At 39.5% G+C, this 17,274-nt stretch overlaps 2 protein-coding genes and 1 long non-coding RNA gene across 3 annotated transcripts; 2 read left to right on the forward strand and 1 right to left on the reverse strand.

The window, feature by feature from the left end:
• The first annotated feature begins 756 nt into the window (after positions 1-756).
• LOC149989888 (cationic peroxidase 1-like) lies at positions 757-2,582 on the forward strand. The gene is made up of 3 exons (XM_090250714.1): positions 757-981; positions 1,185-1,361; positions 1,570-2,582. The coding sequence occupies exons 1-3, from the start codon at positions 757-759 to the stop codon at positions 2,125-2,127; spliced, it is 960 nt and encodes a 319-aa protein (XP_090106840.1). The 3' UTR covers positions 2,128-2,582.
• An 8,771-nt stretch (positions 2,583-11,353) lies between these two features.
• On the forward strand, positions 11,354-13,179 carry LOC112281425 (cationic peroxidase 1). Its single transcript, XM_024517931.3, has 3 exons — positions 11,354-11,578; positions 11,782-11,958; positions 12,167-13,179. Exons 1-3 carry the CDS (start codon positions 11,354-11,356, stop codon positions 12,722-12,724), a joined length of 960 nt encoding a protein of 319 aa, XP_024373699.1. The 3' UTR covers positions 12,725-13,179.
• A 3,378-nt stretch (positions 13,180-16,557) lies between these two features.
• On the reverse strand, positions 16,558-17,025 carry LOC149989889 (uncharacterized). The gene is made up of 2 exons (XR_016503133.1): positions 16,911-17,025; positions 16,558-16,753 (listed from the first exon to the last, which is right to left on the reverse strand). It is a non-coding gene; the product is annotated as an uncharacterized LOC149989889 (long non-coding RNA).
• Positions 17,026-17,274: the final 249 nt, after the last annotated feature.

Genomic DNA, 17,274 nt, shown 5'->3' on the forward strand with positions numbered 1-17,274 from the left:
GGATGGATAGAGAGATTTCGACACACAGGGTCGGATGCGGAGAGCGAGAATATTCCTCGGGCAGGACCAATCGCAACCTTGGATCGCAAAGTCCACGGAGCAGTTCGTTGACCGGGCTCTCGACTCATGGAACCACCCTTGCCTTTCCGCTTCCACTAGTCAACTGCGGTAGCCGCTGCTTCGCTAAGACGGGGTATGGCGTCCGGTAGGTCCGGGCGCCTCACGATATGCTTTGTCGTCGAAGCGAGGGCGAGGAGGGCATGGAGCTGGCAGCAGCTGTGATCCAGCGCCCTGGACAGAGTTCTAACCTCGGCCGCCAAGCAGATTACTGGACGAGATCCGGACGGGTCAGCCCGTTGAGGGCGTTCAGTGGTCAAACAGGGCAGCCCCCCATGCAACTGTCTGCATGCTCCGGGGACTCCTGGTAGCGATCCTCGACTGGCATGCCCGAGCGAGGTGCCCAGTCGAGTATGTAAACGAGTGGTTCGGTCGCCACAGAACCGTATCGTTTCCGACTGCAAGCATTTGCGGTGAGGTTGGAACCACAGCCTGAGCTCCTCAGTCCAAAAGCCCGAGCAACCCCGACAGGGAAGTGGCCGAGATCACTGGTTGCGGACTCCCAATTCGCTGAGAACACGTCCACTGCGGGGCCGCCCAGCTTCAGCTCCATTTCCAGCTTCAGCTCCAGAACCAGCACTAGCACCAGCGCTGCACAACTTCGGGCATCGAAGCAAGTCAATCCTCGGAACCGGCGACATGGGGGGCGGGCCAACAGCCATGCTGTCAGTTTTGGCGCTGCTTGTGGCGTCTCTTGCAGCTCTGAGCACGACGGTGCAGGCGCAGCTGGTGGAGAACTTTTACAGGACCAGCTGCCCCAGTGCCGAGACTGTCATCACCTCGGCTGTGAATTCCGCGCTGAACAGGCGTGCAGCTTCTGCCGCGGGCGTTCTTCGCATCCACTTCCACGACTGCTTCGTCCACGTAAGTTGCATCCCATGATCACCTATCCATGAACTTCTGCCCCTCGCGACATGCCGTCGCGTACATTGGAGGGCACAGTGTCCGTGGACCCTCACAGTGGCGCAATCACCGGCGCGCGTACGGCATTGTTGCTGCCTCGTGCATGCATGTGGTGTTGCAGCGCATTCGCTCACGCAAATCATGTTCAACGTAATTTGGTGCAGGGATGTGACGCATCTGTGCTCATCGACTCTCCCTCGGAGAAAGACGCCCCACCCAACGGGAGCCTGCAGGGGTTCGAAGTCATCGATGCTGCCAAAACGGCCATTGAAAAGCGATGCCCTGGCATCGTCTCGTGCGCAGACATCACGGCCATGGCGTCTCAAATTGCAGTGAAAAAGGTACTCACTCAGAGAGCACAATGCTGTCAGTCCTGATGGCCACACGCCCTCGCCCCAACTCCGTCCTGAGAATCCTTGGGACGGGATCCGGCTTTTCAAAGCCTTTCAAGGATTGCTTGCTGCATGCGGTGTGTTGGCCTGGATAAGTACATGCGATCCGGCGTGCTGTATAAACTCTAACCCCGAATTCCCTGCCGGACGTTTGCAGTTGTCCGGAGGAAAGATCACGTGGAAAGTCCCCTTGGGACGCAGAGACGGGCTGGTATCTTCCGCTGCCGACGTTGCCGGCAAACTGCCCGCCCCAACGGCCAATGTGGCCACGCTCAAGTCCATCTTCGCAGGCGTGGGCCTCACCACCGAGGAGATGGTCGTGTTGTCGGGCGCGCACAGCGTCGGTGTGGCGTCGTGCCGTGCAGTCCAGAACCGTCTCACCACTCCCCCAGACGCCACCTTGGATCCCACGTACGCCCAGGCGTTGCAGAGGCAGTGCCCCGCAGGCAGCCCCAACAATGTGAACCTGGACGTCACCACCCCCACCAGGCTGGACGAGGTCTACTTCAAGAACCTGCAAGCGAGGAAGGGGCTGCTCACGTCCGACCAGGTGCTGCACGAGGACCCCGAAACCAAGCCCATGGTTGCGAAGCACACCAGCCAGGGGGTGTTCAACGAGGCTTTTAAGAACGCGATGAGGAAGATGAGCGACATCGGCGTGCTGACTGGCAGTGCGGGCGAGATCCGGGCGAACTGCCACCGCTTCAACGCCTAGCCGGTGGACGCTGCACGCCGCGGCCACCACTGCAAGCAATGTGAAATCACGCCCTCAACGACAACGTCGAAGGCGTTGCCCACAAACTTTCTAGTTGGGGTAGTTGGGGTAGTGCAAGCGCGCCCGCGACCTCAGTCCACTGCTGCACGCCGTGGAGGCGAGATTCCATCCAATCCGGGGCTCGCATGGAGCAAGACGATGAGGTGATCCGTAGGAATTGCTGTTTGTCAGTGTGTGTACTTGGCGGCTTAGATGCGCGCACACATGCAGCTGGAACCGAGAGGATTTGGCGTTTTAATCAGCATTTTCTCACATATGCCTGCCTTGCCGACGTTGCCGACATACAGCAGGGTGTAGGGTCTGGATATATTTTTAAAAACTGATTAGTTTTAGAAATTCTAAAATTGATGTTGGAAAGAATCCAAAAGCTAAACAAAATGATTGAATTTATGGTACGTCAAGATATATGGAATTTGAAAGAATTAAAAAAAATTCTTTTGAATCAACAAAAGTAGGTCTTTTTCAAGCACATTTTTCTTTATTTGCAATGATAATGATATGCTATAAAATTCTTTTAATAAGAGATCCATTTGATGGTATGTATAAAATTAAGAATACAATTAAAAAAATCAAAATCAAAACGAAATGGAGAATAAAATAAAAACTATTAGATTTTTACTTTAAATTGTGAAGACTTGATCCAAATGTTTAAATTATGGTGGAATTTAAATCCTTGACAATATCCAAATTTTTCATATAATTGTAAAAGAACTTGATCATGTTGAAAAAAACAACTTAAATCGAAGAAAAAAATAAAAAAAATAAAAAACTTATATAGTCAAATCTTCTTATTTTAGTACGTTTAGAATAATACTCATGAAGAAATGCCATTACAAGATAGACATGGTGGTTTACCATTTGTAATATTTATACTAATAATTCTTTGAAGTAAATATTAAATTGGTTTAAGCCAACACCAAATTTAGTTGCCAAACAAATTTATTGAGATTGGCAAAACAAAACTATAATTGCTTGCCATCAAAACCCTATAACCCTACCATCAATGGTTGCAAGCAATGCCACAATTGTTGGTTGCATCCCTAATGTCTTAAATACAACTTCTTTATTTGCCAAATATTTGGCAAATGTTGCCAAAGGAATCCAATCCTTAATTTCCACCTTTGTTTCTTGTCTCATATAAATATTCACCAAATGCAAAAGGTGGCACCAATTTGCCAATGCATTACACAAGCAAAATTGGAATGAAGTGTAGACATGTGCATGTCATGGACATACGCATATAAGCTAGTAATTACATGTATAAATAGGTAGAAGTAAGTAAAAGTAGGTAAAAGTAAGTTAATTTTTTAGTATTTGCTATGGAAGCTTTTTAGAAGCTTCATAGACGTTGCTTTGACTTTATAGGTGTCTTTAATTGACTTTTTGGATTAGAAACGTGGTCAACAAGTTGGCCATATGCTTCACATGTTGTTAGCTTGAAGACCCAGCTAACTATGTGGTCCACACGTAGAAAAACTTGCCTTGTAAGTCAAAGCATGTATCCTACAAAGTCAACACATATTGGAGGTCCTATAGAACGTCACCACGTAGCCCCTAATTGGATAGTATATATAGAGACAAGAGTGAAGCCTTCTTCACTCTTGTCAACTCCTTTCTTGCTTCTAATCTAGTTTCAAGGGTCTCTAGTTTTCTTGGCTTTTGGCAATAGCCATTCTAGTTTCTTTCTTAATATACATATCAAATTATTTCTATTTTTTCATCTTTCTTTGAGAGAAGTCTCACTTGTTTATTTATTTTTTATCATGTTCTTGTCCTTGATAGTGCATTGCAATGCAAACAGCTTCTACAACATGCTAAATATTAATATAGCGGATGCTTGCTTGTTTTGGATTTGGTGGAATTGGAAGTTGCTAGTTTGGTTTGAAAAGTAAACAATTGTATATGAATATTCACAACATTGTACATTTACACTTGTTGGAAGTATGTCCATACACATTCTACATCTAGATTCTACATCCATTATTACCATGATTACTTCTAGAGATTCAAGAGAGAATGGATTAGTTTGAACGGAACAATTAGAGAGTGTCTGTGTATTTTAGAACTGTGTTGTCACTAGAAAACTTGCTTTAAATTGGTGTATATTTATTTGTGATTAATAAAGATCTAATTGCTATATTGGAATATGCTTGCATAAGAACATAAGAAAATCTTTTAAGTTATGGATTTGTTCCAACAAGTATGTCACAAATTAATCTAGAATAATATCATAGTTTACATTCTTATCTATTTTAGACTCACAATCATTTATTGTGATTCTTTTTATTTTTTATTTTTAGAAATTAACACTCTATTTTTTATTCATTTTTATAGAAATTATAGCAATATGGAAAAACAAGACAAGATTCTTGTAAAGATGTTTGATGGTAGTCAATTCTCTATGAGGAAATATCACATAGAAATCATTTTTGAAGCTAAAAAAGTACTTTAGGTTATTCATGGTCATGAAAAGCAATCGATATTTGATTCAACTTTAATTTCTCTTGATGGACAAGCTCAAATAGATACTTGGGATGAAAAAAATACAAATGCATATATATTTACTAGCAAGTCTATTATACAAAAAGTGCTAGAAAAACTAACTAGATGTCCTATTGCTACTACAACGTGGCAAAAGTTGTGTAGCCTTCGCTTAAAGAAGACTCTTAAAAGTAATTTTTGCTCTTCAAAGAAAAATTCTCAACTACGAGATGTAGATAATTGATGGTATTTTGACATATACATAAAACATCTCTAATATGACTATGATACTAGTAAATCTTTGACATACTATTTTTGAGAAGATGATTATTAGTAAAATGATATATAGCCTTCCTATTAGCTATAATAGCATTATAGTTGTATGATCTAATATTATTGAAATCAAATAAACTATAGATCATCTAGAAGAACGTCTTCTACAACATGAGAGTCTATTGCAATGCTAAAGAAGAGGTGATTTTGAAGTTCACCAAGCCTTTTTCACACTATTGCATGTTCTTCCTAATTGACATATCAACAAGACAAAAACAAAACTAACGCAACATTCAATATATGTGTGACTTCAAGTCATCACTAAATATTATAATTATAAAGCTTTAGGTCACAAGTTGCCAAATTGTACTAAGCTTAAGAACAAGTGATTCAATCACAAAGATCCTTGCAAAGTAGACAGTGGAATAAGTGATGCAAATATAACAAAAAGTCTTCAATTTTCTAGCACCTCTAATGACAAATCCAAATCTAGATTGGATTGTGACTTTACTTTTGTAGTTAACATTGTGATAGTCGGCCATGCACATGTAGCAAAATCTTTAGCAAACATATGGTTCACAAATAATAATGCAAGTATGCAAATGATTGATTGTTATGAACGGCTTTCAAATATAAATTACATTTTCTGAGGCGTATATACTATTCAAATTGCAAACAATACCAAATTATGGGTCAAAAGTTGTAAAAACATTGGAAATAAGTATAATATTGATAGCCAATACCAAAACGGTATATTTCATGATGTATTATATGTTCTAGGATTGAAAAGAACTCTCTTCTTTGTAGGACTTGTCTCCAAAAGAAATCTTTCTTTCATCACCTATCATGGTCAATGCAAATTCAAAACACAAACTAAGAAGAAAATATTCAAAAGAATTGGACTTTACAAGTTGTATCAATTGAATATTAAATTCATCTTTTCAAAAGATTTTGTTTTCATACCTTGCATAGATGACTACAACAAATAAGTCATTTCATCTACCAAAATACTTTATTGAACTACAAACTTTTTCCACACAAGCAAATTCGCTACATAATAGACTTTTGTAGAAGGAGAATTGCATTGCATTTCAAAATTTGTTTTTATCATGTACTAATCTATCTTTTTCAAAAACTACACATATACAAGATATAAATGCTGTAGCCTTTTCTACTCAAATTACTTCAAACTTTCAAGAAATCCATCTATGGTAAGAATGTATGGGCTATGTGAATATTCCAACAATTTATCGTATGAATAATTGCAGCAATTTCTAAGTTTTCAGATTAAATTATAATGATGTGCTCTCTCATTCCTGCAAAAGATGCATGAAGAATGAATAACACAAATTTGTGTACAAACAAGATCCTACAAAACAATGATCAACAATTCTAAGGCAGTTAATTCATGGTGCCGTTTCAAGAAAGAAAACTCAAACTCCTTCTTAAAATAGATCATTATATTACATCTTATACAAGGATGATAGAACTACATATAAATTTGTTCATTTTGCTAAATAAAAGTTTGAAGCTTTTGGATCCTTTAAACATGTTGTCAGTCTTATCAAACGTGACACTAGCAACAATGTCCTTGTTTTATGAACTTATCATGGACAAAAAATTTGTAATACAAATTTTGACAATTTTATCAATGAAAATCATATTGAATGGCAAACAAGTATTTGCTTATATGCCGCAACAAAATGGCTATATTCAACATGATAATCACATCGTCTTTGAAATGGCTCTCTACTTACTTTAAGCTAAAGATCTTCTTCCAAAATTATAGGCCAAGGTAGTTCATATGGTAGTTTATTAACTTAATTGCACCATCAATTGTCGAGTTGGTGGTATTATATCCTATGAGTTATGGTTCAAAAAAAAACCCACAATGAAACACTATCAAATTTTTAGTTCATTATCATGGCTTTTTATTAATAATCAAATACATACAAAAATGGACTCAAAGAGCATCCAGACTTATTTGTTGAATATTCTAAAATTAGTTAGTTATATAGATTATAGAATCCACTCACAAACAAAAAACTCAAAAGCTTAGATTATATTATTGATGAAGCATCTAAAAAATACAGGATTGATACTCTACCAAACTTTGATTGGAATAGCCATGCATATCTACTTATTCAATCCATGTTGCATTATACTTCTCAATCTTAGCTTGTTATAGCTATGCAAGCTTCTGAAACCAACAAAACTTCTTCTTATAACCACCAACTAAATTTTGACTTTGTAGCAAGAGCTTCTTCAAAAAATTAAACTTAGAAATTTTAAAATTCATCCAAGAATGATTCTATGTAAGAAAAACGATCTTTATCTCAATCAATGGGAGGTCTTATTCCATCAATAGGAGTTTCTCCTTATGCAAGATCAAATCTCGTGACTAATTTGAACAATGGAAGATTCCAATAAGTTAGAGGTCAATCATTAGTACCTAATGTTGATGTCAATCCATCCATTTTCACATACCATTTATAATGAGATTCTACCACAAAACCTACTAGCTAAAGTACCTTTGAGACCTTGCTATAAATCCATACAAGAGCTTTTGCTTAATACTCCAAAGATTGATAACTTCTCCAAAAATTCAAATTCATTGTAAGATATGTTCCATATTGAATCTCCAATCTTGCAACCACTGTGAACTAAAACCATCTCTTTTTCTCATGCATTTCTAGCATCAGTGGGAGCTTTCATGCATGAACCTCAATCATATGAAGAAGCAATATCTTCTTCAATTTCAATGTCATAGAAATAAGCAATGGGCCATGATAATCAGTCATTAATGGATAATAATACATAGGATTTAGTTCCAAAACCACCACAACAAAAACTCATTTGCAATAAATGAGTGTATAAAGTAAAATATAAGTCACATGGAAATATTGAAAAGTACAAACCATGCTTGTATGCAAAGGGATTCATTCAAAAGCCAAGAATAGATTTTACAAAGATATATTCACCGGTAATCTATTATGATTCTATCAAAGCTACTTTTGAAATTGCCATGGCTAAAGGGATGCAACTCCAATAATTTGACATTGGCATGCTTTTTTTAAACGGGGATTTAATTGAAGAAATATATATATATATATGTGTGTGTGTGTGTGTGTATGAGTCTCATAGCTATGAGGATCCAACAAAACCTATTCACTATTGCCGAGTGAAAAAAGAACCTTTACGGTTTAAAACAATCTACATAACAATGGAATATTAAGATCTCAAGATTTCTAAAACAATTTCAATTACTTGTAACTAAGGTTGAGTCTTGTGTCTATTGCAACCATAGAGAATTACACACCATCATTGGAATTTATGTAGATGACAAAATCATCATTTCATTACTACCTACCTATATTAATGAGATTTTACAATACTTGCAAATTACATTTTATGTTATAACAAGAACAATGGATTACTTTTTTGGATTTAAAGTGGAACATTGCTTCATTATTGGATCAATTTTTCTACATCAAAAATCACATATAGATGATGTGCTCTTATGTATCAGCCTCTTAGATGCACACAATGTTTCAACACCAGTAGACATATATGCAAAACTCTAAAAGAACAATGATCTAACTAATGCAGAGGTACATGTTCCATATCGTCAAGTTGTGGATTATTTAATATATGCAACTATTATTATGAGACCAAATAATTGATACAAAGTCAATAAGGTGTTCTTATTTCAAGACAGACCTCATCAAAGCCATTGGACAACTGTTAAACGGATCATGTAATTTTTAAAAAACAAAAATAAAAATAAATAAATAAATCATACAATTGTATAGATTATACTATGCAATAGAAAGAGCACCTCTACAACTCATCAACTATGCTAATGCTGTTTTTGAAGGAAAGTTGGACAATAGAATAAAAAAAACTTATTTCATATATATGTATAGAAACAAAGCCATTGCTTTGTAGAGCCGCAAGAAAGGATGCATGATATCATCAACCATTATGGTAAAATTAGTAGCACTTGAAAAATCTACAAAGAAAATAACATGGCTTTATCGACTTTTGAATTCATTGCAACAACCATAGAAATTACCAACAACCATCTATTGCAATTATCAAACAACCATTGTCCTTGTAAAAAATCTTGAGTACCATCATAGAACAAAACATATTGATATGAAGTATTTTTCAATTAGAAAGTGTTACAAAAATCAGACCATGGATTTCCAATATATTCACACAACAAACCAAATTGCAAACATGGTTACAAAACCTCCACCTTAGGACACTTTCCAACACCTTTGATAATTGCTAGGCCTTCAACTATTCCACAAGGATGAGTGAAAGACACAAAATTAGCATTCTTTGTAGAATGGTTGTGGATAAGTGGGAGTATTGGATGTATATCCATTTTCATTCTACATCCAAATTTTACATCCATTGTAACCTCAATTGCTTGTAGAGATTCAATGGATATTGGATTTAGTTTGAAAAAAAATAATTAGAGAGTATCTATGAGTTTTAAAACTACGTTGTCACTAGAAAACTTGTTTTGAACTCATGTATATTTGTTTGTCATTAATAAAGATCTAGTTGCTACATTAGAATATGCTTGTATAAGAATGTAAGAAAATCTTTTAATACCAATTTATTTGCTTCATCATACAACCACTATCCACAATCTCAATAGAACAAAAAGCATTTCGGGCTTTGGCTTTGGAGGCCCTTTCTGTGCCTTGAAGTGGCTTCCAAACATTTTTCCAAAGGTGTGTGTGTGTGTACAAACTCTAAGAATCCCTAGCATTGTGATTGATGATTTCCATTCACTCTTTAGTCTATCTTGTCATGTGTGCAATCACATGCTGAAATTTGTGTGTGGAGCCAATCCATTGTGTGTGTGCAAGCCTTGTTTCTTCCACTCATGCCTTTGTCAAGGCAGCAACGAATGACACCATTCCAACATCCCATTTAGGTCCAACACTTTTTAAAACTTTTCCAAAGTTGTCAAATAAATAAACAAGTATAGGACAAATCATAACCAGGGATGCTTGAGATAAACCTACTACCAGTTGTTCTGGGTTGCCCCACAAATCATGTTTCAACTTGGATGGAATCCAAATTGGATCTCACAGTCCCACCCATTCCTCCTCCTCCTCACACCATGCACAAGCACAACGTAATGCGAAATTTTGGGTTCCCTCGCCTTATTTGTTCCGCAACACAACACATTCCTGCGAGTCGTTCGGTTTGGGAACCACCTCACCTCCCGGCAACGTTTCAGCTGGCTTCGGCTACGCTCGGACAATCACCGCCGGATTCAGTGGAGCAAGGGAGGGGGACCCGTGCTCCAAAGCCTTGCTCCAACTCATCGTTCCCCCAGCGTCCTAGCTGTCCAAGCGTCGGAGGCCGTGAGGGAACCCTCAAACTACAGTTTGCGCTGGCCCATCCCCGGAAGGTCAAACGCAAGGGCCTGCTTTCCTCATCCAGCTGGAGTGGAGTGAGAGGTTGACGAATCGTGCGCATTATCGTCGCAAGTGTCCCTACCTTTTGCATTTCGCAAGGAGGGGGGGGTCTGCGGAGATTGCACACTGTTCTCCTTGGGGGGAGGGGGGGCATCGTCCAATTCCCCACGCTCCCACCATTCAGACCTTGAGCTCTGCGTGCCTAGCTCAGCGGATGGATAGAGAGATTTCGACACACAGGGTCGGATGCGGAGAGCGAGAATATTCCTCGGGCAGGACCAATCGCAACCTTGGATCGCAAAGTCCACGGAGCAGTTCGTTGACCGGGCTCTCGACTCATGGAACCACCCTTGCCTTTCCGCTTCCACTAGTCAACTGCGGTAGCCGCTGCTTCGCTAAGACGGGGTATGGCGTCCGGTAGGTCCGGGCGCCTCACGATATGCTTTGTCGTCGAAGCGAGGGCGAGGAGGGCATGGAGCTGGCAGCAGCTGTGATCCAGCGCCCTGGACAGAGTTCTAACCTCGGCCGCCAAGCAGATTACTGGACGAGATCCGGACGGGTCAGCCCGTTGAGGGCGTTCAGTGGTCAAACAGGGCAGCCCCCCATGCAACTGTCTGCATGCTCCGGGGACTCCTGGTAGCGATCCTCGACTGGCATGCCCGAGCGAGGTGCCCAGTCGAGTATGTAAACGAGTGGTTCGGTCGCCACAGAACCGTATCGTTTCCGACTGCAAGCATTTGCGGTGAGGTTGGAACCACAGCCTGAGCTCCTCAGTCCAAAAGCCCGAGCAACCCCGACAGGGAAGTGGCCGAGATCACTGGTTGCGGACTCCCAATTCGCTGAGAACACGTCCACTGCGGGGCCGCCCAGCTTCAGCTCCATTTCCAGCTTCAGCTCCAGAACCAGCACTAGCACCAGCGCTGCACAACTTCGGGCATCGAAGCAAGTCAATCCTCGGAACCGGCGACATGGGGGGCGGGCCAACAGCCATGCTGTCAGTTTTGGCGCTGCTTGTGGCGTCTCTTGCAGCTCTGAGCACGACGGTGCAGGCGCAGCTGGTGGAGAACTTTTACAGGACCAGCTGCCCCAGTGCCGAGACTGTCATCACCTCGGCTGTGAATTCCGCGCTGAACAGGCGTGCAGCTTCTGCCGCGGGCGTTCTTCGCATCCACTTCCACGACTGCTTCGTCCACGTAAGTTGCATCCCATGATCACCTATCCATGAACTTCTGCCCCTCGCGACATGCCGTCGCGTACATTGGAGGGCACAGTGTCCGTGGACCCTCACAGTGGCGCAATCACCGGCGCGCGTACGGCATTGTTGCTGCCTCGTGCATGCATGTGGTGTTGCAGCGCATTCGCTCACGCAAATCATGTTCAACGTAATTTGGTGCAGGGATGTGACGCATCTGTGCTCATCGACTCTCCCTCGGAGAAAGACGCCCCACCCAACGGGAGCCTGCAGGGGTTCGAAGTCATCGATGCTGCCAAAACGGCCATTGAAAAGCGATGCCCTGGCATCGTCTCGTGCGCAGACATCACGGCCATGGCGTCTCAAATTGCAGTGAAAAAGGTACTCACTCAGAGAGCACAATGCTGTCAGTCCTGATGGCCACACGCCCTCGCCCCAACTCCGTCCTGAGAATCCTTGGGACGGGATCCGGCTTTTCAAAGCCTTTCAAGGATTGCTTGCTGCATGCGGTGTGTTGGCCTGGATAAGTACATGCGATCCGGCGTGCTGTATAAACTCTAACCCCGAATTCCCTGCCGGACGTTTGCAGTTGTCCGGAGGAAAGATCACGTGGAAAGTCCCCTTGGGACGCAGAGACGGGCTGGTATCTTCCGCTGCCGACGTTGCCGGCAAACTGCCCGCCCCAACGGCCAATGTGGCCACGCTCAAGTCCATCTTCGCAGGCGTGGGCCTCACCACCGAGGAGATGGTCGTGTTGTCGGGCGCGCACAGCGTCGGTGTGGCGTCGTGCCGTGCAGTCCAGAACCGTCTCACCACTCCCCCAGACGCCACCTTGGATCCCACGTACGCCCAGGCGTTGCAGAGGCAGTGCCCCGCAGGCAGCCCCAACAATGTGAACCTGGACGTCACCACCCCCACCAGGCTGGACGAGGTCTACTTCAAGAACCTGCAAGCGAGGAAGGGGCTGCTCACGTCCGACCAGGTGCTGCACGAGGACCCCGAAACCAAGCCCATGGTTGCGAAGCACACCAGCCAGGGGGTGTTCAACGAGGCTTTTAAGAACGCGATGAGGAAGATGAGCGACATCGGCGTGCTGACTGGCAGTGCGGGCGAGATCCGGGCGAACTGCCACCGCTTCAACGCCTAGCCGGTGGACGCTGCACGCCGCGGCCACCACTGCAAGCAATGTGAAATCACGCCCTCAACGACAACGTCGAAGGCGTTGCCCACAAACTTTCTAGTTGGGGTAGTTGGGGTAGTGCAAGCGCGCCCGCGACCTCAGTCCACTGCTGCACGCCGTGGAGGCGAGATTCCATCCAATCCGGGGCTCGCATGGAGCAAGACGATGAGGTGATCCGTAGGAATTGCTGTTTGTCAGTGTGTGTACTTGGCGGCTTAGATGCGCGCACACATGCAGCTGGAACCGAGAGGATTTGGCGTTTTAATCAGCATTTTCTCACATATGCCTGCCTTGCCGACGTTGCCGACATACAGCAGGGTGTAGGGTCTGGATATATTTTTAAAAACTGATTAGTTTTAGAAATTCTAAAATTGATGTTGGAAAGAATCCAAAAGCTAAACAAAATGATTGAATTTATGGTACGTCAAGATATATGGAATTTGAAAGAATTAAAAAAAATTCTTTTGAATCAACAAAAGTAGGTCTTTTTCAAGCACATTTTTCTTTATTTGCAATGATAATGATATGCTATAAAATTCTTTTAATAAGAGATCCATTTGATGGTATGTATAAAATTAAGAATACAATTAAAAAAATCAAAATCAAAACGAAATGGAGAATAAAATAAAAACTATTAGATTTTTACTTTAAATTGTGAAGACTTGATCCAAATGTTTAAATTATGGTGGAATTTAAATCCTTGACAATATCCAAATTTTTCATATAATTGTAAAAGAACTTGATCATGTTGAAAAAAACAACTTAAATCGAAGAAAAAAATAAAAAAAATAAAAAACTTATATAGTCAAATCTTCTTATTTTAGTACGTTTAGAATAATACTCATGAAGAAATGCCATTACAAGATAGACATGGTGGTTTACCATTTGTAATATTTATACTAATAATTCTTTGAAGTAAATATTAAATTGGTTTAAGCCAACACCAAATTTAGTTGCCAAACAAATTTATTGAGATTGGCAAAACAAAACTATAATTGCTTGCCATCAAAACCCTATAACCCTACCATCAATGGTTGCAAGCAATGCCACAATTGTTGGTTGCATCCCTAATGTCTTAAATACAACTTCTTTATTTGCCAAATATTTGGCAAATGTTGCCAAAGGAATCCAATCCTTAATTTCCACCTTTGTTTCTTGTCTCATATAAATATTCACCAAATGCAAAAGGTGGCACCAATTTGCCAATGCATTACACAAGCAAAATTGGAATGAAGTGTAGACATGTGCATGTCATGGACATACGCATATAAGCTAGTAATTACATGTATAAATAGGTAGAAGTAAGTAAAAGTAGGTAAAAGTAAGTTAATTTTTTAGTATTTGCTATGGAAGCTTTTTAGAAGCTTCATAGACGTTGCTTTGACTTTATAGGTGTCTTTAATTGACTTTTTGGATTAGAAACGTGGTCAACAAGTTGGCCATATGCTTCACATGTTGTTAGCTTGAAGACCCAGCTAACTATGTGGTCCACACGTAGAAAAACTTGCCTTGTAAGTCAAAGCATGTATCCTACAAAGTCAACACATATTGGAGGTCCTATAGAACGTCACCACGTAGCCCCTAATTGGATAGTATATATAGAGACAAGAGTGAAGCCTTCTTCACTCTTGTCAACTCCTTTCTTGCTTCTAATCTAGTTTCAAGGGTCTCTAGTTTTCTTGGCTTTTGGCAATAGCCATTCTAGTTTCTTTCTTAATATACATATCAAATTATTTCTATTTTTTCATCTTTCTTTGAGAGAAGTCTCACTTGTTTATTTATTTTTTATCATGTTCTTGTCCTTGATAGTGCATTGCAATGCAAACAGCTTCTACAACATGCTAAATATTAATATAGCGGATGCTTGCTTGTTTTGGATTTGGTGGAATTGGAAGTTGCTAGTTTGGTTTGAAAAGTAAACAATTGTATATGAATATTCACAACATTGTACATTTACACTTGTTGGAAGTATGTCCATACACATTCTACATCTAGATTCTACATCCATTATTACCATGATTACTTCTAGAGATTCAAGAGAGAATGGATTAGTTTGAACGGAACAATTAGAGAGTGTCTGTGTATTTTAGAACTGTGTTGTCACTAGAAAACTTGCTTTAAATTGGTGTATATTTATTTGTGATTAATAAAGATCTAATTGCTATATTGGAATATGCTTGCATAAGAACATAAGAAAATCTTTTAAGTTATGGATTTGTTCCAACAAGTATGTCACAAATTAATCTAGAATAATATCATAGTTTACATTCTTATCTATTTTAGACTCACAATCATTTATTGTGATTCTTTTTATTTTTTATTTTTAGAAATTAACACTCTATTTTTTATTCATTTTTATAGAAATTATAGCAATATGGAAAAACAAGACAAGATTCTTGTAAAGATGTTTGATGGTAGTCAATTCTCTATGAGGAAATATCACATAGAAATCATTTTTGAAGCTAAAAAAGTACTTTAGGTTATTCATGGTCATGAAAAGCAATCGATATTTGATTCAACTTTAATTTCTCTTGATGGACAAGCTCAAATAGATACTTGGGATGAAAAAAATACAAATGCATATATATTTACTAGCAAGTCTATTATACAAAAAGTGCTAGAAAAACTAACTAGATGTCCTATTGCTACTACAACGTGGCAAAAGTTGTGTAGCCTTCGCTTAAAGAAGACTCTTAAAAGTAATTTTTGCTCTTCAAAGAAAAATTCTCAACTACGAGATGTAGATAATTGATGGTATTTTGACATATACATAAAACATCTCTAATATGACTATGATACTAGTAAATCTTTGACATACTATTAAAAGATTTAGAGGTTTTATCATATTTTGGATGTTTTTGGGAACTTAAGACTTATATATTTGGTATAATAGCACCTAAAAGTGTTATATATATATATATATATATATATATATATATAAACATGGTCTTCCTAATCTCAAGACTTGATTGAGCAATTAAAGGTAGCTAAGAGCCCAATGCTTTCTTGAGGCAAACTCTCTCTATCCCAACAATGTTTTAGTTGGCTTCAACTATGCTTAGACAATTACCGCCTAATTCAATGGAGAAAGAGACAAGGATTTATGCTCCAAAGCTTTATTCCAAGTAATCATTTTCCAAGCATCCTAGTTCTCCAAGTATTGGAGCTTGTGAGAGAATCCTCAAATTATAGTTTGTGCTCGTCGATCCTCACAAGGCCAAATCTAAGGGCCTTCTTTTCTCATCCATCTAGAATGGAGTGAGAGGTTGACAAATTGTACATATTATCATCTCAAGTATCTCTACCTTTTACATTTTACCAAGAAAGGAGGTCTATAGAGCTTGCATACTATTTTCTTGAGGTTTTTATTCACATTCTTAATGTTGCAAAAATATTAATAAGTCAAATTTACAAATTCAATTGTTTGAATTTGTTGTGAAAATAGGATGTTTTAAATAAATGCACATCAAATCTTTTTTATATATGCTCCAAATTCATTTTATACCCAAAAAGATAGTATATCTACTTTTAATTTATGTTTAGTTGTACAAAGGTTAGAAATGCAAATTACGTCTAAGAATTGAATATGATTATTTTTATGAACTCGTGTCTATTCTAAGTATAAAGAATCTCCACAATTGCTGCAAATATCAAACTTCACAAAACAACCAATTAGTCAAGAGTCTCTATCTTTCCTAGATGTGCATATAGCAATTTGGAATTGTGTAAAGAAACTAGAGGTGTGTATCAAGTCTAAGTTATATTACAGTTGTTGTGTACTGATTTTTTTCACCCACACGTTTATTATAGCACTCCAAAGTTTTTCAAGTAAATTTAGAAAAGATTACAATAAAAGATGATTAAAATGGACCTATCAATAGTTTTGGATTGCTCCACAGATCTGGATGGAATCCATGTTTGATCTCCATGTTCCACTATTTCCTCTTCTTTTGCCTCCTCATCATAAATCATGCATAAGTATCACAGAACATAAAACTTTGAAAACTCATAACTTATTCATTCTTGCCACGCAGATATTCATAGCTAATTAATCTGATGTAAAACTTTGGATACTCTCAACTTATTTCTTCTTGCCATAAAGCACTTCATAGCTAGTTTGGCTACTACACAAGTGTCCAGGTAAGAGATCTACCTCTTCTTTCAAATTCGAAGCTCCAAACAAAAATAAGTTGAAAAGATAATCTTATATCAAATCACAAAAAGTATTATTTTCATATCCCATCATGCACGTTGTAGATTAAATACAAATTTCTCCAATTTGAATCAATTAATATAAATCGTTGTAATTTTAAATAAAGACTTTTTAAATCAATTTTATCCGCACAAGAAAACATTTATCGGCTCAAGTGCTTTTTAATGCACAATGTGTGCCATTTTAAGATGATTCTTTTCTAGTATAATAGATTCCTTGCAAAGTCCCAAAATAGTTTGGTAATATTTGTTTTTCAGTATACCTTCCTTGTGCTCTAGCTTCTGTTCGCACCCATTTCATGCAA

Source organism: Physcomitrium patens, chromosome 1, assembly GCF_059467195.1.
Source record: "Physcomitrium patens ecotype Gransden chromosome 1, ASM5946719v1, whole genome shotgun sequence".
NCBI lineage: Eukaryota > Viridiplantae > Streptophyta > Bryopsida > Funariales > Funariaceae > Physcomitrium > Physcomitrium patens.